General features: G+C 38.2%; 1 protein-coding gene across 2 annotated transcripts in view; it reads left to right on the forward strand.

Annotated features, from left to right (window-relative positions):
- The window catches only part of dennd1b (DENN/MADD domain containing 1B), a 328,593-nt gene that overhangs the window by 217,003 nt on the left and 88,638 nt on the right, over window positions 1-22,952 (forward strand). For both annotated transcript variants that reach the window (XM_073063504.1, XM_073063505.1), the window contains 3 exons: window positions 34-144; window positions 15,638-15,738; window positions 20,630-20,675. In XM_073063504.1, the coding sequence (XP_072919605.1) occupies window positions 34-144; window positions 15,638-15,738; window positions 20,630-20,675 (258 nt within the window). The remainder of the gene's footprint in view (window positions 1-33; window positions 145-15,637; window positions 15,739-20,629; window positions 20,676-22,952) is intronic.

Genomic DNA, 22,952 nt, shown 5'->3' on the forward strand with positions numbered 1-22,952 from the left:
ATTTTCTCATAATGTTTTACATTTATATTGCAGAGAAATATGACAGAATATTTTGTTGCTGTGAGTGTCAACAATATGTTGCAACTTTATGCCAGTATGCTGCATGAACGACGCATTATCATTACCTCCAGTAAACTTAGCACTGTGAGTACTTGTGTCACTGTATGGGTTACGGGATTTTGTTAAGAAACATTGCAGCTTTTTACCTCAAAAGCAACTGCACACAAAAGATTTATTCCTCGCTTTCATTGCTGGACAATGTCAGAGAGAGTTGGCTTTGACTGACTTTTGTATGTAAAAAAAAAAGTTCAAGCTCTTCAGAGTCTTCTGAGTTATATTCAGATAAATTAATTACTGCTAGTTATTGGGAGATAAGAGGTTTTTGACTCTACAGAGCTCATTTAACTGTCTTGTCAATGTACAAGATTCCTTTGGGTCTTTGTGTTCATGATTATCACTTAGAGCTTATACTGTCAAGGCTACTTGAGAAAAAGCAAAAGGCTACGATAATAATGGTTACCTCAAGCAGTAATAAGTAAATTCATTTCAGCTTCTGTGTAGCAGCTTGGGAAGATATAATAATACTGTTTTTGAATAAGGCTTCCAGTGCTTTGTGGCTGAAGAGGAGCTACTTCTGTGATACTGCAAGGCTTTGCTCCCAGATGGAAGAGCCAAGTATTCTGAATGCCAGTTTATAGTACCTAGGTAATTCCAAGACGGCTATTGCTCATCAGCCAAAATAATCAGGCCTTCCGCACCAGATACGCCTTGTGCTTCATTAACAGTACATTATTCAACTTGCTGTAAAAAAAATGGTGCAATTGTCTTCACAAATGAGTGAAGATCCAGACTCGTAATGCACTCCATTGAATGTCTCCAACACCATCTTATGGGGGGGTAATGAGCAACATTTTGTAGTATTTCATCTGGCCAAATTCAAATGTAAATTATTTGTTCAGAAGTATTCTTCTCCGTGTGTTAACTCATTTGAACCCTTCACCTCCATCTTTTGTTCTCTTGTATGTCTGGTCATTTGTATTCATATTGAGAGTTGTTTTCTGACTTTTAAATTGTTCAAATTTGTTCCCACTCTTTGTTTCTGCAGATGACAATCAAGTCTCTCAGGTTTTCAGTATGCTTCTGTCATCTCTTTGGGGCATTGCTGGTGAAATTTAATCTGGTAGTTGCAAAGCAATATAACTGAGCTATCTCAGCAATTGTTTTGTGAAGATGTGCTTCAAAATGCCGATAATTGCCAATAGGATCAAAAACAAAAAAATCTTCAGTTTTTGATTATGTGAAAGATTTTAAAATGGTTCCCTTAGTCTGTTATCTCTACTATTTGTCCCTTGTTACATTTCCCGGCCTTTGTTTCAGGTTTCCTACAGCATCAGTATTTTATTTCTTGTTCGTACTTGTGGACGGAATGTTTTGCTTAAAGATTATTTCTCAAGAATTGTGCTTATAAATATATTTCCTTCTCTCCCACCCTATTCCCTCTTCTCAGTACCTTTTTTCCAGGGAGTATTAACAACAATAAAGTTATCTTGTAAGTTAGCTATGTGTGACAGGTTTATAGCCTTTGAGAGAGTCCAATGTGTGATGTCATCCCATGGATATCGTCTCGTTACTGTCGATGCCACAGGGTAACATGAATGATAAGAGCTTGAGATCTTCAAGGCTTCCCTTGTGGGAGGTTACTCATATCTGTCCTGTAGAATTTGAAATTTATGGCTTTGCAAATTCTTGAATAGCAATTTAAATAAAGTGAGTGTTTCTTTAGGGTTGAGATTAGTTGTGTTGAATTTAAATATTCGTTGTCTTTGTCCTTGCCACAGTTTTGGACAACGTGAACGATATCATGGACACATTGATCTTTACTATAATGTTGAAGAAATTTCATCCTTTTAAAAGGAAAAAAAGTTAACCACTAAAATGAAAGATCAACTTAAATACTACTGTTGATATTATTTGGGGATTTTAAGTACCATATGATGATTTTGTTTTGAAGTTCAATTAGCATTTCTTCTTCTGTATTCTTTGTTTAAGGATGTTAGTAAAATATGAGTTAACTAATGTACCTCTGCAGCTGAAAGGTCATTGGTGCCTGTATTAGGATAATAAGTGACTGTACTATCAGAAACATCTGTTGCTGTACTAGTCTAGGGCAGGGTCCCAGAAAAAGTATAAATAGGACAGATGAGTAGAGTAAGGGCAATTTGGCATGGAAGGGTAGAAGGGTCATTAGTTCTAAGAGAAACAGAAAGATGGAGACTGATGTTAGAAATCGTGCCTTAAGTACTGCAGATAAAGGGAAAATTATAAGAAACTACATTAATTAAATAGACAGAGAAGGTGAGTAGTTGCTTAAATGAAACATTAGACAGAATGTAGAACTTGCAATCCAAACAGTTATACATGGCTACGTGAGATCATTTAATGAAGAAGCACGGAATCACTTTGATGAAATGATGCTTGCAATGGATAATAAAATAAGTGCAACATTTCTTGCATTTATAGTAGTAAAAATGATTTGTCAGGAGCAATTTGCATCTCTGGAAAAGTGTTGGAGATGTAAATTAATAAAACTGACACCTCCAATGAACAATAACTGAAACATGATTCAAAGTATGCTGGACATGGAAGGGGAATTAATATTGGATCGTATTTAGAATTATTTATCACATTTATCTTGAAGCATACAGTGAAGTGTGTCTTTTGCGTTAGCAACTAACATACTTAAAGATGTGCAGGGTGCAGCCTGCAGTTGTTGCCACACATGCTGCCGGCACCAACATCGCATGCTTACAGTGTTCAATAGAACAACACAAGCAGTAACGCCAAAGCAAAACAAGACAACAACAGCAAAACATGTCCCTTTATGACCCTCACACACACAGACAGGCCTCCAGCCCCAGGTTAATCTTCCTCTGGGCCTCCGATCTTTGGCCTTGGACACACAGGCATCAGACCTCCAAAACCAGGATGCACCAGTTACGGGTTTGACCTTTGGGCCTCAATTTTTTAACTTGCATGGACTGCCAACCTGGTGGGTCACCAGCCCTCATGAATCCCACCCGTATGGACCTCCAATCTGGGGCCTGGGATTGGCTGACCTGGGAATCAATGGTCTCCTTAGTATCTGCTGCCTCAACCTCCAGGGTCACTGACCTTCAACCTCAGACTCCAAACACTGTCTTCTATCTTGAATCTTCATTTACTTCCCCAGACCTCTAATTCTTCCTCATACCTGTTCAGGTGAATTGATCATGGGGAACAAGGACACGGCAGACCAATTGAATAACTACTTTGGTTCTGTCTTCACTAAGGAGGACATAAATAATCTTCCGGAAATAGTAGGGGACCGAGGGTCTAGTGAGATGGAGGAACTGAGGGAAATACAGGTTAGTAGGGAAGTGGTGTTAGGTAAATTAAAGGGATTAAAGGCAGATAAATCCCCAGGGCCAGATGGTCTGCATCCCAGAGTGCTTAAGGAAGTAGCCCAAGAAATAGTGGCTGCATTAGTGATAATTTTTCAAAACTCCTTAGATTCTGGATTAGTTCCTGAGGATTGGAGGGTGGCTAATGTAACCCCACTTTTTCAAAAAGGAGGGAGAGAGAAACCGGGGAATTATAGACCGGTTAGCCTGATATCGGTGGTGGGGAAAATGCTAGAGTCGGTTATCAAGGATGAGATAACAGCACATTTGGAAAAAGGTGAAATCATCGGACAAAGTCAATATGGATTTGTGAAAGGAAAATCATGTCTGACAAATCTTATAGAATTTTTTGAGGATGTAACTAGTAGAGTGGATAGGGGAGAGCCAGTTGATGTGGTATATTTAGATTTTCAAAAGGCTTTTGACAAGGTTCCACACAGGAGATTAATGTGCAAACTTAAAGCACATGGTATTGGGGGTATGGTATTGATATGGATAGAGAATTGGTTGGCAAACAGGAAGCAAAGAGTGGGAATAAACGGGACCTTTTCAGATTGACAGGCGGTGACTAGTGGGGCACCGCAAGGCTCAGTGCTGGGACCTCAGTTGTTTACAATATATATTAATGAGTTAGACGAGGGAATTAAATGCAACATCTCCAAGTTTGCGGATGACATAAAGCTGGGCGGCGGTGTTGGCTGTGAGGAGGATGCTAAGAGGATGCAGGGTGACTTGGTGAGTGGGCAAATTCATGGCAGATGCAATTTAATGTGGATAAATGTGAGGTTATCCACTTTGGTTGCAAGAACAGGAAAACAGATTATTATCTGAATGGTGACCGATTGGGAAAAGGGGAGGTGCAACAAGACCTGGGTGTCATTGTACACCAGTCGTTGAAAGTGGGCATGTAGGTACAGCAGGCGGTGAAAAGGGCAAAAAATGGTATGTTGGCATTCATAGCAAGAGGATTCGAGTACAGGAGCAGGGAGGTCCTACTGCAGTTGTACAAAGCCTTGGTGAGACCACAGCTGGAGTATTATGTGCAGTTTTGGTCCCCTAATCTGAGGTAAGACATTCTTGCCATAGAGGGAGTACAAAGAAGGTTCACCAGTTTGATCCCTGGGATGGCAGGACTTTCATATGAAGAAAGCCTGGATCGACTAGATTAATACTCGCTGGAATTTAGAAGATTGAGGGGGGATCTTATTGAAACGTGTAAAATTCTAAAGGGATTGGACAGGCTAGATGCAGGAAGATTGTTTCTGATGTTGGGGGAGTTCAGAACGAGGGGTTACAGTTTAAGGATAAAGGGGAAGCCTTTTAGGACCGAGATGAGGAAAAACTTCTTCAAACAGAGAATGGTGAATCTGTGGAATTCTCTGCCACAGGAAACAGTTGAGGCCAGTTCATTGGCTATATTTAAGAGGGAGTTAGATATGGCCCTTGTGGCTAAAGGGATCAGGGGGTATGGAGAGAAAGCAGGTATAGGGTTCTGAGTTGGATGATCAGCCATGATCATACTGAATGGTGGTGCAGGCTCGAAGGGCCGAATGGCCTACTCCTGCACCTATTTTCTATGTTTCTATGTCTCTGTTTCTCAACCCTTACCTGACCTTTGACTCCCCCCATTTTACTAAAACACATCACTATGAAGCTAAAACAAGCAACTTCGCCCGTGGCACAACATTAACGAACATTGCAGCTCGACACCATCTTGACCAGAAGATTGAGGATAGAAAATGACCCAAATTAATGCAGGCAAGGTTAGAAAACCAATGTTGTTCCAAAAAAACAGATATTTCTAAGACAGGGTTTTATGGGAAATTGAGAAGTTGCTGACATCCTCATTGCTATCACTCAGTATTTTCGTACTGTTGGTCAGAGGTGAGCAGCATTATATTGTACATATAATCCTATGGTAAACACTCAAAGTAAGAGTGTCCTGTTGTGCTTACACCAGAATTAAAGCCATTTGAGAAAATATTATTGTTATTCTTCTGTGACACTTCTGAGTAATGTCAGAAGCCTTCACAAAGGATTCAGAACACATTAGAGGAGCTTTTGACTCATCACACCTGTATCAGTTTTGTGCCCCCATTCTCACACCCCCCCTGCCCCGCAGCACTCTCAAATCCTTCAGCTAATGGTTTCACTAAAATTTTCTCCCACGGTTGATGTTAGTCTCTTTGCTTTCTTTAACTACTTTTCACTCGAGCTATCTCAGTGCCAAAATTCTAACTACTCCCTGTGCAAAGCAGTTCCTCATTGGACTAATTAATATATATATATATATATATATATATATAAAATATCAAGTTTAGTTAAACCATCAAGCGATGTGATAAGAGGGTTGGGTAGATTAAGGAATTGATGAGAAGTCTGGGTTGGCCATGACTTATCTAAGTGTTAGATATTGGAATTGGAGAACGGTAGGACCATCTGGCATTTTGAGAATTAGGAGGTTGCTATGCACCAAGTTAAAATATTTAGCACGTATGAAAGATAAATTCAACAAAATTAAACCTAAGCAATAATGCAGGACATGGCCATACTTTTTTCTATAGATGCTGCCTGGCCTGCTGAGTTCCTCCAGCATTTTGTGTGTGTTGCTCGGATTTCCAGCATCTGTAGTTTTGTTCTTGTTAATGCAGGGCATGATGCAGCTTCAAGTTAATCTTCGAACACTTTTATTTTGCTCTTTTGCTAAAGACAATTTGAATTGTATGTTAAAGAAAAATGAGTCCTGCAACCACTTTTTAATTTTGAAGGGTTTGATATAATCAGTGAAAAGATAGTCTTTGCAGGGTTAGCTTGTTGGTTCACTGCAATAAGAGTGAGAATACTGATGTTGTGTGTGAAGCATTTAAGTCTTGGCTGTGAACGAACACACTGTGGAAGATGTTTTGAACGTCAAGCAGTACTCGTACTGCATTCAAAGCCAAAGAATAAATCATGATTTTACAACAGTGTATAAACTGACTTATTGCTGTTTTGTGCCAATAGGTAAGCAGTATCGCAGTTTAAAGCCATGTCATCAGTTTTCAAGTCAGTCAACCATGCAGGCTTGTCATATGCCTGTATAATTGTTCCACACCAGGCTTTTTTTAACTAGTCAGCTGGGGCCGTGCATTTTGTCTTAGAGACTTTGGCTGGCCTGCAGCTGACAAGAGGCTTCTCATCATCCTGTCAGACGTATGCTAACCAGAGTGTATCATTTGCAACATACAGTGGCTCCCAAGCAGGTTGTTTCTACATGGACCTGCTGTCAATATGTGTGTGGTTAGTAAGTCCAATGTTACACAATATACAGGATATCATCTTTGCAGAACAGAAGAGCAGGCAAAACAAACTCCAGTCAAAAGCCCTTCAGCTTGTAAACCCATCTCATTTTGCCACTTTTTGTATGGATTCTCAAAACTTCCACCTTGTTTATAAATAAACCATGACTGTTTCCTTGGCCTTGAGGCCTTGTTGAAATAATTGGAGTCAGTTGCCTGAGTTTTCTGAGCCATTACTTCATGGCATTGGCTGCTGAAAGGTTGTTTCCTCAGGGACCAGGGAGCAGCTTGTTTGCAGTGTCCATGTGGCCTCTGAAACTGGTTGGTTATGTCAGGGTTCTGCTGAGAGTTTCACTGGGTCAGGAACTTACTGCCTGTTCATGTTATAATGATTTCTATTTGGAAGTAATAAGAATTACTGCAACTACACTGCATCTATTGCATTACCCACCTGAAAAATACACAAATTGTGGACAATTATATCGTTCCTTTTAAATTCTGATAGGTCAACTTTTCAGAAATTTACATTTGCATCGATACTAGGTATGACTTTTATTTTAAGTAAGTATATTCATTGTAAATACATCAGGTGCAACCATTGAAATAAACATGAATGAAATTCAGCCATTTCGTTTCACCACATCAACGTAAATTGGGCCTCTTCAACGAACAACTTCTATCATACGATCTGATTTTAAATGTGCTGCACTTTTTAAAAATATATATGCACAATTTGCAAGTAAAGTGAACACAAACAATGAAATTCACATCCTCCAGTTTGACTGAATTTGCTTTCCGTGTCTTTGACCATCAACAGTGATACTGCTAAATTTGTAAGTATATTGAGGATTAATGATCAAAATTTTATTGTGAGAAAGAAGCACAGATTCTATGATTATATACTTCCATTCCATACTGAAGTAGTAACACTTGCCTATGACTGATTGTCTAAAAAGATAAACACTTCTGTATTCTCTTCGTACTACATACAGTGCATTAACAGGAATATATAATTTTGTATTAGCATTTAAACCGTGTAACTGATTCAAGCTGGTAAATGCAAAGTAGTTTACATTTTGTCAATGTTGCAGCTGCTTTCCAAATTCGGTCTAAATTTCCTGGCAGAGTAAGGCTTCACTCCAGAGCACACCCAGCTAAATCTCCGGTCCTCTATTGTTTTGAGATTGGGTTGGATCCTGCTTTCATTTAATATCAGCAACGGTAGTGTTAGCAGTTTGAATGGATCATGAAATTCAAAATGCAACTTTTGCAGGCAAGACATTTTAGTGTTTTTTTTAAGTATGCGTCCTTAACCTATTGGAAGTTCTAAGAAGGTCTAACTTCCATTCCTTCGTTACTCTGGTACAAGCTGTCATTTTGCCTTTTCTCAGTACTTGTGACAATGCTTCCTCGATAAGGATTCAATACTTGGATTTGGGCTGAGCGGCAATTTCTGGCAACATCTTATTTTCCAAAATAGGATTGCAATTTGAACATGATGTTGTCCTGACTTTGTAACATCAAACACTCTCTGTGGCAGATCCTGTGGGATAGGGAGACACTGTCCAATTGATGGTGATAAATAGTGCATTCATTGTTATAGTGGAGAAGTGAGTTCTTTATTAATTCTACAAACTGTACTATACAAAATAATATCAGAACACTAATTTTGTTTTACTTAGTATCATGATTTTAATGAAATACTATGAAATACAATTTATGTAAAATGAAATGTTTGCAGAACAAAACTCCATTGTACCTAATTCACCATAAAGAGAGAGGACAGATGTTAGCTTATCCAGAAGATAAATGGAAAGTTGTGATTTGACTGGGTTCGGTCGATTCTCAACAAAGAGGTTGCTATTGTATTGTGTTGTCTCCATAACTATCTCTGTTATATTCTTGCCTTGATAATATGTATTAAAATAACTCTTGTAATGAAGAAAATTATTGTTTTTAAACTACACATCATTTTCTGGTAAGTTGGACACTGTTTTCTTTATTTTGGACATATGGTGTTCCGGGAAGGAAGTCAATTTCAGTTACCACATTGAAAAGGTGCTTTTTAACCCCCATCTGAAGACATTTTTGTTCACTTGATTTCTATTGGTACAAATACAAAAGAAAGTCTTGATAATAAATATTGTCAACAGAAGTAGAAATAGATATTATAAAGAGTTTGTCGTTTTTATCAGTGACCTGGATAATAATGTGGCTAACAGAACCAGCAAATTTGCAGATGACACCAAGATTGGGGGTGTACTGGACAGCGAGGAAGGCTATCAGCGGAAATTGGGCTGAAAAATGGCAGATGGAATTTAGATAGATAGATTGAAAGATAGGTTCTTTATTGATCCCAAAGGAAATTACAGTGCCACAATAGCATTACAAATGCACAGATACACAGATATTAAAAGAGAAGTAAGAAAGAATAAAAAAATAATAAAATAAGTCACCTCAAACAGAGTAACAGGAGGGTGTCGTCACTTCCCCATCTATAGGTTGACTCATTATACAGACGAATGGCCAAGGGTAAAAATGACCTCATATCATGCTCTTTGAAGCAATGCAGTTATCTTAGTCTATTACTAGAAGTGTTCCTCGGTTCAGCAAAGGTGGCATGCAGAGGGTGAGAAACATTGTCCAGAATTGCCAGGATTTTCTACAGGGTCCTTTGTTCTGCTGCAGCCTCCAGTGTATCCAGTTTGACTTCAATAACAGAGCTACCCTTTCTAATCAGTTTATTGAGCCTTTTGGCATCACCCATGTTGATGCCATTGCCCCAGCACACCACCGCATAGGAGAATGTACTGGCGACAACAGACTGGTAGAACATGTGAAGGAGAGGCCTGCATACTCCAAAGGACCTCAGTCTCCTCAGGAAGTGGAGGTGACTCTGGCCCAGTCTATCATCCAGGTACATCCCCAGGTACTTGTAGGTCTTCACCACATCCATGTCCTCACCATCAAATGTAGCCAGGAGCAATATAGGCTTAGTCTTCCTGAAGTCCATCACCATCTCCTTTGTCTGATGCAGACAAGTGTGAGGTATTACACTTTGGTAGGACCAACCAGGGTAAGTCTTATACAGCGAATGGTAGGGCACTCAGGAGTGTGGTAAAACAAAGGGATCTGGGAAAACTGGTCCATAATTCAGTGAAAGTGGTGTTACAGGTAGGTAGGGTCATAAAGAAAGCTTTTGGTACATTGGCCTTCATGGATCAAAGTATTGAGTACAGGAGAAGGGATGTTATGATGAATACATTGGTGAGCCTATTTGGAGTATTGTGTGCAGTTTTGGTCATCTACCTATAGGAAAGATGTAAATAAGGTTGACAGAGTACAGAGAAAATTTTTGAGGATGTTGCCGGGTCTGGAAGACCTTGGGTATAAGAAAAGATTGAAAAAGTTAGAACTTTATTGATTGGAATGTAGAAGATTGACATGAGATTTGAATGAGGTATACAAAATTATGAGGGGTAAAGATAGGGTAAATGCAATCAGGCTTTTTCCGCTAAGGTTGGGTGGGCCTGCAACTAGAGGTCAAGGATTAAAGTTGAAAGGTGAAAAGTTTAAGGGGAACTTCAGGGGAAACTTTTTCACTCAGAGGGTTGTGAAAATGTGGAATGAGCTGCCAGTACATGGTGCATGTGAGCTCGATTTCACTGTTTAAGCAAGGTTTGGATAGGTACATGGACAGTAGGGGTATAGAGGGCTATGGTCGCAGTGCTGGTCGATGGGAGGAGGGAGTTCAAATGGTTTTCGCAAGAGCTAGATGGGCTGAAGAGTTTGTTTCTGTGCTGTACTTCTTTATGACTCTATAAGTGGTATTGAAATAGCTCACACATTTCCATGATTTAGATAGCATCGGGGCAGTTATGTCAACAATTTGTGCCCAGAAGTACAATTGGTGCAGTTAAGGGCTATTACAGACATTACTAAGTACATCATTTGACGAAATCTCACGATGAAAAAATGCTTTGATTTCACCAATGTGTTTGAATCTGCAGGTGATTGGAACAAAATACAGATTTTAAACAAGTATTGACTGCAGCTTTATGGAAGTTAGCTATGAAATGTTGCCTTAAAAAAAAAAACAAAGCTCTTGTGTACAATAAAACATTTAGTTTTCAGCTTCAGGTTATTTATAACACTCAGTCATTTACTCACCCCATGGGATAGTTTCATAGTACCAGAACCATAAGGTCAGTATTTGTGATTCTGTAATGTTGTGCTAAAACATTCAGTTTAGTTTAACAAGGAATAGCAATGAGCTATATCTAAAACTGGCATTGTTGGTTGGTTTCTCTTGTCAGCAGTACTAGTGGCCAGCTTTTCCCTTGATTAATAACATACCAATTGCTACTCAGAAGTCAATCAAGGTGCTTGTTGTGTGATATTTCTTGAAGTACTTCAGTGACCAGAAAGGATATAGAGTGCTAAGTGGAGATGCTTATTGCTGTAGCCTAGAGAGTTGTTTCTTGGAAGTTGAGGCACGTACACAGAGGTAATTTTGCAAATAAAAAGGAACTGGATGTCGATGAGTGGTGTAGGATGAGGTATTGGAAGCATGAGTGTGAAAGATCATGAAAGAAGCATCAAACCTTACTTCATGTCAATGTAGCTTCTGGCTGCCTCAATGAATCATCAAAATCATAGGCTGCACCACAGTGACATGCACAGGCTAGCGACTGCAGCTGCATCGAAACAGAACTTGCAGTGGCAAGGTACTCTGCTCCAATTGCTAGCTTCATATATAGAAAAAATTAGAGTACCAACCTACAGGCATGATAGGTGCTGCTGTAAAATATAGTCACATTGAAAATCAGGTTTCCCAAAGAGCATTTATGTGGATTTAGAAGTGGAAGGTTTGTGGTTGTTCAAGAGGTGATTTTGATCCATTAGAGATGGGTCAAGTTTCTCTTGCTGCGGTAGTCGGGGGTAACACCAAAACTGGCCAGTAATTGTAACCCAACAATGATTGCAAAGAAAAGTGGTGTGAGATTATTCTGTGGAGTTCATCTTGTGCAGTGTGCAGTTGAATCTTGGTAATTTGGTTAAACTGATAATTTAGTAATTGAAATGTTGATGCAATGCAGACTCTTCATGTGATGTTCTTAAAACATCTCAGTTTGAGCATTGCAAGGTGAAAAACATGAGCGGAACTATAAGCATGTTGGTAGAATTCTCTCTAGGTCAGGACAGTTGTATTTGTGCAAATCATTGTGCGGCTGCAGAGGATTGTAGCAGCCGCAAGACACAATACCATATTGATGTGTTCTTTTTCTTAATTCTTAATCCTTTGTTACTATTGTCAATTCATTCAATATTTCATCAGTAAAATGGTGAAAAAAACAGTATTTGTGTTTTGTCAAAGATGGGACACATCATTTAGCCACTTACAGATCACATCAATGCTTCTGGTGAATTATCATGTTAGTAGATTATTCCAGTGGTTTGGGAGATAGTTATACGATGCATTAATCAGACAGAGTTCCATTTCAACAGCGACTGCCAGTCTGTTTTTGAGTGCCAATTTTAATCTAGCTACAACCTCAAATGCAGGATGCATTTTTATTATTCTTTATAACAATTTTACGATTGTTTATGGGCGTACTTACCTCTGAGTGCTCAACTCTCTTCTGAGCACTAGAAATGCTCAGCTAATGTCTTTGCAGCTCGAGAACCTTTGAATAAATCTCAAAGGCACTTTCAATATAGAGGTAAATACCATAGTGTGACATTGTAAAATTCTATTAAAATCCCCAAGAATAAAACAAAATCTCCATAATGTTTATTTCATGATGAATAATGAATAACACGCTTTTTGGATTTAACATATATTTATTAGCAAGACAATCCTATATGGACTTTTTAATGGAGTGTAGGGTTATGCTTGTATGAAAAAGTACTTTGGAGATGATTTGCATTTGTTTAATTGATTTTCATTAGGAATGCAGGTAGGAAACAAAAGGAGTTGCAGGAGTATCTGGGGTATCAGCCTTACAGTGACAATTGTTTAATTTTTCTGTTTAAAAGGGATCTAGCTCCACACAGTGTCAAATCTACAGTCTTGGAATTATTAAAATTATGTTTTATTTGTATAAGATTGCATTACTGATCTGCTAAGATTACAGGAAGTTCTTTCATGGCTGCCATCGTAATTGTTAGGAGTTTAACTGGTGTTCGTATTCTCCATTCTTGACGTTTTTGTGTGTACTTTGCAAATATATTGGAACTCAGTCCTATATTGTAATCTAGGTGTAATGTACGAGGGGTGATTGATAAGTTCGTGGCCTAAGGTAGAGGGCGTTAATTTTAGAAAGCCTAGCACATTTATTTTTCAACATAGTCCTCTCCTATATTTACACACTTACTCCAGCGGGCGTGGAGCATACGGATCTTGGACCTCCAGAAAGTGTCCACAGCAGGGATGATTGATGTTCGTAGCCTAAGGTAGAAGGAGATGAGTTATTAACTTCAAACTTTCTGCATAATCACTCAAAGAGTTGACCTGTATGTGCATGTAACGAGAGCTGTATAACTCATCTCCTTCTACCTTAGGCCACAAACTTATCAATCACCCCTGCTGTGGACACTTTCTGGAGGTCCAAGATCCGTATGCTCCACGACCGCTGGACTAAATGTGTAAATGTAGGAGGGGACTATGTTGAAAAATAAATGTGCTAGGTTTTCTAAAATTGACTCCTTCTACCTTAGGCCATGAACTTATCAATCACCCCTCGTATTATCTGAGGCAAGTTGTATCTTTGGATTTCAATAGTATCTAATTAGTGCTTTAAAAGTTCTCAGATATTGGGTATATCACAACTTAGACAAAACGCAAGAGGTTAATGTAAAATTGGATATCTCACAAAAATAAAATTTCCTTCGTTGTTTTAAAATTTTGCGGTAAGTGTATAATGTTCTGCATGGTGTCCGTGAGTCTCAAAACATAATCAGTGATGCTTGTGATTTTGAATGCTGTCCATATTAGCCAATGAGAGGAAAGTGCTGATCAAAGGCTAGGCAATGAGAATCCTGTGCACTTGAAGCCCCAGTGAGATGACTGGTGAAATGGAGGCACATGATGCCGGAATCTGTAGCCAAAATAATACTGCTGGTGTAGCTCAGTGGGCCGAACTGTATCTGTGATAGGGGAATGGGAAGGATTTATAGATATTTTAGGTCTAAACTCTGCATCAGGACTGAGAGTGAAGCAGGGTGATAGCTAATATAAAGAGGAAAGGAGGAGGGATGAGACAGAGGCTGGTGGCTGGAGCCAGATGAAGTAAGGATAAATCTGGGAGATAAAGAAAGGTGGGTGTTTGGTGGAAGCAGACAAGAGGGAGTAATCAGGTGAGGAGAGTGAAGATGGAGATTGCAACTAAAATACTTCAAGGAGAAAGATATTGATGGGTACAGCATTAAATCACATCCCCATTGTTGCAGCCTCACTGATGTAAAGAATTTGCTCCCTACTTCTGCATATAGAATCAAATACAGAATATATGACAACCGCAGCGTCGAAACTCCCAAGTGCAGTGTATTATGAAGAATTAGACTGCATGATATCCAAAAATTTTTATATGTAGCAATGATGTAAGCTTTGATAACTGTATGGTGATTTTAATGAACATAGTTTTCTTGAATGACAGTTTAATATTTCTTAACCTTCAGCCTACTTTATACTGCTTCCTTTCTGTATAATGGTTTGAAGCAGTTAACAGAAACAATACTACCTATTTACATTTTGTCTATTTGAGTGGAATTGCAATACTTTGAAAACCTAGAAGTTTTCTGAGTCTGTTTGTGTGGAATTAGGGAAGGGACATAGTGCAGGTTTGATCAAGCCTCCCAAATCTATGATCTCCGTTGTCAAGAAGAAACAAGAGCATTTGGCATGTGGGAACATCATGATCATGTGTTCCCTCCAAATTTCAATGCAGCCAGATTTTGAAATATGTTGCTGGCCCTTTGTCACTGGTTCTAAAATGCTGGTGCTTCTTACATAATTGCATTCTGGGAGAACATGCAGCAGTTCAATGGAACTCACTACTCTGTAGTCAAGTGCAAATAGAGATGGTCAGTAAATAGTGGACACACAGGTCCCAAAACTGGATGTTTTAAAACACAAATTATGGATGAGTATATCAACAAAATAAGATGGAATGTATTGCCAGCTTAAAATAAATTACAGTTTCAATTATAAATGCTCTAAATGGAAGACTAAAGTATTATTGGTAGCCACAATTGTGAGTTTATCGTAGTTAATAAAAATTGCTTCATGAGATGACCCACTCTGTCAAATAATCTTTACAATCTAATTGCATGGTTTGTTTAGATCAGCAAAATGCTCACAATTAAGATGTGCAGTAGTTGTATAGTAAGCTTTACTGTTTTTGTACATGGTTCCATCGCAACACAAAAGCAAATAAGTTGGTTCCAGAGCATTGACTGGAGATAAAAAGCTATAATATATTTATGCTTTCAACTGTACAGCTGTTTAGCTCGGGCAGTTGCTGGTCAATAGTGGCATTCCATGTGTCAGTGAACAAATTCTCTTGATAACTCAAGCTGCAGTTCACACATCACCATAGCTCCAACTGTCGAACATTTCAATCCCTCAGAGTTTTTCAGCCTCGAGACTCTCCTGGCTGGCTCATGTTTCATTCTTGGCAATTTGCCCTAATGATATCCCTCAGGAGCCTTCAGACCCTGTTCTTTTCCATATTTAATCATGTTATTTTAATCCTGAAGATGAGCAAATTATGGTGCAGACGTGACCTTTTCACTGTTGAACATTTTTTTTATCATTAAACATTTTTAGCATAAGGATTTGTAGTCGACTGTTCTGTGTTTTGCTGTGATTTTCTAGTCAATTTTGTTTGTGAACGTATTGTTTTTTGTTATTTTCAGTTAACGGCTTGTGTTCATGCATCAGCTGCCATGATCTATCCAATGTATTGGCAGCATATTTACATCCCAGTGCTCCCTCCCCACCTGCTGGACTATTGCTGGTAAGGCTACTAATCTACCTTGGAGATCTCTGCTTTAGTTACCAATGTAGATTTTAAAACTCTGGATAACACCAAGATTCTGTATATTAATATGACAGTGTCATGAGGTTTGTAGAACCACCGTTGGGGCTTCATCCACTGTGTTATTATTATGGATGAGTGCATTGCAAGTTCCGGAGATATGCTATTTCTTTTCTCTAGCTCCTTAATAAAAGGTAAAGAATTGAATAAGTATATCTAAGTCCTGTAAGAAAACTTCCTCGGAACCCTTTAAAGGCTGTTGCAAAATCTGTTTATTTATTGCCATTTATTTCTCCATGGCATTTGCACAGTGGAAAATGGATAAAAGATATTTGCAACTGATTGATATTGAACTCATTTGTTAGCCCTCAGCAACGTGTTTTGAGGTGGTGCCAGTTAATTTTTAAAAGTGAGTTGTAGCACGGTCTAATGACTTCATCTTAAAAACTAGGAACTCTACTATCAAAACCTGAAAATATTTAAACTCATATTTCAGAAAATTAAAAATAATCTCTCACTTGATTATATAGAACATTGATGAGTGCAGCACAGGAACAGGTTGGATATCTTTCTTTGATCAGTTGCCTAGTGTACTCAAAAGCATGAAGACAGAATTATATTTTAAAAAATGGTTGTATCATCATTTCTACATTGTGGGCTATCTGCTTACGCGTGTAATGCTTCATATGTTTTGTATTCCAAGATATGTAATCACTATCGTGACAAAATAGACTGAGTGAGTCTACTATTGATTATAAACAGCATGCTCTCTGTTCATGATTTCATGATGCAATATAAATATGCTTCTGATGCAGGAAAAGATCTCAACACATTTCACAAAGGCAAAAGTGGAAGCTGAGCCAAAAGTAGCAGATGACAGTGCAAGTGTCTGAAAGTTTGCTAAAAGTGGTAGCCAAGGCATAATGCCAGTATGTGTGCAGGGCAATGCATAAGAAAATGGGCTGAGAGCAGGGGTGCCCAACCTGGGTCCACAGACTGTTTGCTTAACAGTATCGATCCAAGGCATAAAAAAGTTTGGGAACCCTGGCTTAGAGGAATGAAAAGCTTGTTGTGACTATATAAAGAATTGTTCATGGTTACATTAGAAGTGGGAAAGCCTTTACAGCAGGGTTTCCCAACCTTTTTTATGCCATTAACCAAGGGGCCTGTGGTGCCCTGGTTGGTAACCCTTGCTTCAGAGGGATTTAAGTAGCAGGTAAGAGCTAAATGCTGATGATGAGTCATACTAAGCACTGGTGTCTGAAAGGCTACAGGCTTTGAGTTACCTGAAATATATTATGGCTGGAAACCGAAACATGGGAGGTATAGGAATAGTTATGTCTGAAAATTTTTTAAAAAACAAGTAGCTTTCAAGCTTTAAGCAAGTGTAGCTGGGGCAGTAGTGTGTAACATGATTAAGGTGACAATTGATGGCTTGGTGACGGAAAGGTGTGTTTACTCCTTGGTGTCAAGGTGAAAACTTTGCCTTCTGGGTCAGCTTGAGACTATGGTCAGGGAGGATGGAGTAATGGTGAGCTTATTTAAAAGAGGCTGAAATTATTCCGTCGGAGACTGGATGTCAAAGCTGTGGTCTTGCCCCAAGAACCTATGGGAAAGATAAAGAGGAGTCATGGTGAGAAAGTTGTTGTTAAAGTGCATGTTCATAAGTGAACTGGAAATGCATAGAGAAGGTCATCAAGGGACAACACACAGGTGATGAGTGGATGGAAGATAATTGGGGGACAGCTGGGTGGCTCTGTTCGAGCAAAGAGAAGCAATTTTCAGAGATGCTTTGCAACCAGATGGAGTCTACTGATATCAACAGGATCATTCTTACAAACTCAGTGAACTGCTATTCCTGGCCTCTGGTTTATTCTTCTTCCCTTCTGTGAGTATGAAGCAACAGTGGGTAACTCTTGTCTGGGCTGGTTCTCAATCCATTGACAAGATGCCCAGATTAAAATTGTGTTTCCGGCAATGAATAAATTAATAATTAAGTGAAACGATATTCCTTCTGGTATTTCCATCAACAAATTTAACAATTTATCAAATTTAAAAAGTCTGGTTGTACTTGCCATTGCTGACAAGTTATCGAGTGCAATCCTACTAAATCTTTCCAACTCACTAAAGGTGCAAGAATGAAATCAGCACTGAATTCAGTAGAACCAGTAGAACAAAAGAGGAGATTGCTTTTGATTTTCAGAATTGACTGTATTTAATCTATGGCCCTTCCTTGATTATCAATCCAGAAGCCCAAATTCTTTAAACAACTATGCATGTCAGTGTATTCACCCACAGGTCCTTTTCTCCCTCTTCCCTGCCCTTTGTTTTCCCAATAACAGTCTGCATTGTTAAAGCAAATTCTAATCAAATGATACATTGCAATTTGTTCATGTTGCAATTTTGATCTCAAAATTAATTTTGAGATCCCTGTTAACATGTTTGCAATTTTCAACCATGCTTGTTCACATCATGTCTGTGTGTTGCAATTGTAGGGCAGAAGAGCTATTATGGAATACTTGATGAGCTCATTCTTTGAACAAGCTAAAAGCAATTGTGAGGATACAGTTAACAATTGTCAAATACAAATAAATACTAGGTTGAGGAATCTGCTGTTTGTGCTGGATGCAATTTAAAAATATTTCATTTGAAACACTGCAGCTGCTAAAGTGATTCTGCATTGAATTTCCAGCTGTTCAAAATTAAGATGCCTCATGTAAAGAGTGTAAATTTATTTTTTATTTTACTGTGAAATTTGACAGATGGACTTTCTAATCAGTGTTGTATCAGCTATAGACCATAGTGATTTGAGTGGGAAGAGCTGCTTCCATTAAAGCATATGCATCAGATGGTTTAATATGATTATAAATGCTTGGTGGGGCCAGGAGGAGGGAGAATCAATATAGCCTGCAATTATTTATTGCATCTTGTGTTAATGGTGTTAATGAGGCCTTGTGCTGCATTGTGGTTGAGTTACTGAACTAGTAACCAGTTCTGGACCACTGATCCAGAGACATGAGCTCGAATCCTACCACGGCAGCTGGGGAATTCAAATAATTAAGTAAGTCTGGAATGAAAAGCTGTTGTCAGTAGCATTGACCATGAAACCACTTGTCGTAAAACTCATCTGGTTCACTGATGTCCCTTCAGAGAAGAAACTCTGTCATCCTTATCTGATCTGGCCGATATGTGATTCCAGAACCACTGGCATAGTTGGCTTTTAATTGCCTCCACAGTTCAAGGGCAATTATGGGCAGGCAATGCACACTAGCCTTGCAAGTGACACCCACAAACATTGACCTAAAATGATCTTTATATGTACTCTGCTCAAAGAATACTTGTTTTCAGATTATTTAAAAGATGTTATTGTTAAATTTCTTCTGTTACTTTATTCAGAGAGTTTCATTTAAATGTTGTAACCTTAATAATTTACCTTATAACCTTAATAATTGTGGAATATACTAGATAATTCATGAAAAGATTGTAAACATAAAAAATCAAAACCTGAAACTATTAATTACATATGAAAATACATAATGAAGTTATTGTAATTAAACACAGGACTACATATAGGACAGAATGCCAGTCTTGTAGATTCATTAGGGATTGGAGAACTATTCTGGGATTACCTTGCTGGCAGGGTTTATGTTGCTGTTTACACAAATTAAGCTAGTCATGACTATTCAAAAATAGAGATTAAAATGTTATTAGCTGGAGACTGTATTCTGTGTACTGTTAATATTTGAGAGAAGCATTTTAGCCTTTTATAAACATCTTAGCTTCTGTGAATTTATTCTGTTTTTTTTTTAAAAAAGCTGGAAAGAACAGCACGCTGCCTGGAAATGAAGGACAATTTTGCCCTTGCCCCTAAATAATGGAATACTTCAAATTTAATCAGAAGTATTTCCTCTCCTTTCATAAAGAAGAATATCCTAATACTTCTGTGTGAAATATCAAACACATGCAGTTGTCAGTGTTAATTGCTGACGCCAGACATAGTTGTTTCAGAAGCCACCTATCATGCTGTGGATAAAAAAAGCAGTGAAGGAGTTGTCAGTACAGTGATGCAATATTGTGCTGGGAAATGAGTCTCAGAACCCCATATTAAATTGATCATTTGTTGGTTCTTGTTCTGAAGCGATCTTTCAGTTCATTTTCTAATGGGGAAGCCACTGCTTACAGCATAAACGCACATACAGTGGCAGTGTTTCTACAAACCTTATTTTATTAAATGAGAGCAGTTATTTATCATTTACTACATAATGTAAGGACAGTAATTGCCATAGGAAATTGCATTTTTAACAAATAATATCCTTCAGTAAAAACAAGCCTTGTTAATAGTTGCCCATTTCTGTTATAATTTGCATGCCAAAGAAGCATTATTTCATAATTCACTAATTTTATCCATTTAATGCACATGTGTGTGCATGCAAAACCATAATATTGGTCCATGCTCTCATATGGAAAGATTTCGTACAATGCATTACTAGAATCCTTTTGCGCTGCAAATACGTATTTACAATTAAAAGTTATACCCTCAAATTTCCAGATCTGTTTTTCATCATATCTAATTATTTTAGAAATCCTGACAGCTGGGCACATCATACCAACTTCTTCATTTGATCTAGGTACTAGCGTAACTCCCTTATTCCTTACTGATTATTAATTCTCTCATTTCCTATGTAAGTGTATCTCCCACTTGTTTATCCACAGTCGAGGTGTGGAGCTCACTGTGTGAAAGGTTTTTGAGTGGGGCTGTGTATTCCACTAGACACATGTTAAAACACATTGGTTGACCAACAATGCAGGCCTTGATATTCAGTCATTATGATCTGCTTATAAACACTTAAGAATTTGTTTTCTTTTCCAGTGCCCCAATGCCCTATCTCATTGGTGTTCATTCGAGCTTAATGGAAGTAAGTTGAATGTTTCTAAACTATATTTAGCAACGTGAGCACATGTTAAGTCATAGAATAGAAATCTTATTACGTGGCCTGAAGGGCAGAAGCAAATGTTGATTAAATGTCAACGACATCATGCCAACAATATTGTCACTGCCTTGTGTTGTGAATGTTGACAGTGTGCAATAATATACTTTACTGATGGGGAAAAAAATCCTGGGTATGACAAATGGGAACACTTTTGTGATATTTTGGGAAACAGAAAATACCTATTTTTAGAAAACAATTTTGTATTATAATAGTATACTGCTCTTTGTTTAATTATTTTGCTTAATGTTTCTGTGCTTAGATTTTTAGGAACATTACCCACTGTGGAATTTACAAACATATTCCCTGGTGGTAAGATGGGCTTACAGAGTTTTTTTTTACCATCCTTTGAGTTTTGGTGTAATATCACTGTGGGCAGTATTATAGAAGTAGTGGAAATGTAGTGCCTATAATTGTTTAGATATGAAGGCATGAATCTTGAATTGTTTATAGAAAATTTAGAAAAACAATAAAAACCAGACATTAGATTACGGAGTAGCCTTGACTAATTTTAGAATGTAGAAAATTAACTGGAATACAAAATAGTTGTATTCCATATTTAGGAATATAACTTTTTCTTGAGGTAGTTTTGCTTAACTGCTGAAACAGTGTATTCCATATGAATGATGTCAAAAATTCTATGTGGAAGTGTTTTAGGTGATGTGTTCAAGCTATTTCAAGTGAGAAAATTGTTATTTCATTTATAATATATTCAGAGCTGGACTAGTCTCCTCTGCCATTGTTCAATTCATTGCCCAGTAGGTTTGAAACATGATGGATGATGTAGGAGACCGTTGGGCAGGTGGGAGAGAGGAAAGTCATCACACTGGTGTACCAGATTAAGCTTTCTGTGGCACACTTTTATATCTGAATAAAAGGAGAAGTACTCCAGATTAATCTGCACCATACGTGATCTGGGAATATATGCTTCTGACATCAGATCCCTGAACTATATGAGTAGAAAATACTTTCCCTCTTTTGCTGGCAGGATCTGAGATGGCAAAAGTTGGTGCAGGCACCTTGAAGTGCAAATTATAAAACATGATTTTCACCTGAGTGCAGAAACAGAACTGCTTTTATGTTCCCTGAGCTGTATTATTGGGTTGCCTTTTAACCACATGAACGTAGCAGAGCACAGGAACAGGCCCTTCAGCCTATCTTGTGTGTGTGCCAAACATGATGCTAATTTAAAACGCACCTCTACCTGCATGTGGTCCATATCCCTCATTATCTTGCCTGTCATGCCCCTGTCTAAATGCCACCTGAATGCTTCTGGCCATAATGCATTCTGGCAACTTAACATATCCACTTGAAGGTTAGAGGCAAACTTGAGTTGTTCTAGCCAAAAAGTAGAGAGGTGAAATAAAAAAACAAAAAAAAAATGCTGAAAAATCTGAGCAGATCAAGCAAAGCTGGAAGCAGAGTTAATGCTTGAGGTTGAAGACACTGAATCAGTGTAGTGGTGAAAGTAACTTAAATTAACTGACACAAATAGTTGCTGTGCTGTCATTGACAATTTAACATGTTTTGCTCTGTTGCACCAGTTACTTCCCAGTACACTGTATCAGCTAGCTTTCACCTCTAGTTCTCTGTAATATTGTTTGCTCTTGCTTGGTGCAGAGACTTAAGGTCTGGTTTTCACTTCCATGTGCACAACCTAGAAGTTATCCCTTACTGTTGCAATATGCCCGAATTTAAGATGAGCATGATTTGGCATGAAAGCCATGTAAATGATTTAAGCCATCCATGTAAAAGGAAAAGGAAACCAATGCCCATTTATATCTTCATTACAGTCTCAAAATTTAATGTTTCAGCTTGCGTACTGATCATCCACTCATGTTAAACACAACAGGTTTAAGAGACTGCAACCAGGAAAGCATCATGTGATGTTTTAAAACTGGAATAAAATGCACATTATGCAGAGCAACACTACACAAAATGCTGGAGGAACTCAGCAGGCCAGGCAGCATCTATGGAAAAGAGCAGAGTCAACATTTCGGGCTGACACCATTCATCAGGATCCTTCGTTGACTGTACTCTTTTTCATAGATGCTGCCTGGCGTGCTGAGTTCCTCCAGCATTTTGTGTGTGTTGCTTGGATTTCCAGCATCTGCAGATTTTCTGTTGTTTGTGGTTATACAGAGCTGATCTTTTTTAGGAATGGATTTTTTTTCTACTGCTGGGAAACAGTTGAAACTCTCAAAT

This window comes from Hemitrygon akajei, chromosome 12 (genome assembly GCF_048418815.1).
Source record: "Hemitrygon akajei chromosome 12, sHemAka1.3, whole genome shotgun sequence".
In the NCBI taxonomy this organism is placed as follows: domain Eukaryota; kingdom Metazoa; phylum Chordata; class Chondrichthyes; order Myliobatiformes; family Dasyatidae; genus Hemitrygon; species Hemitrygon akajei.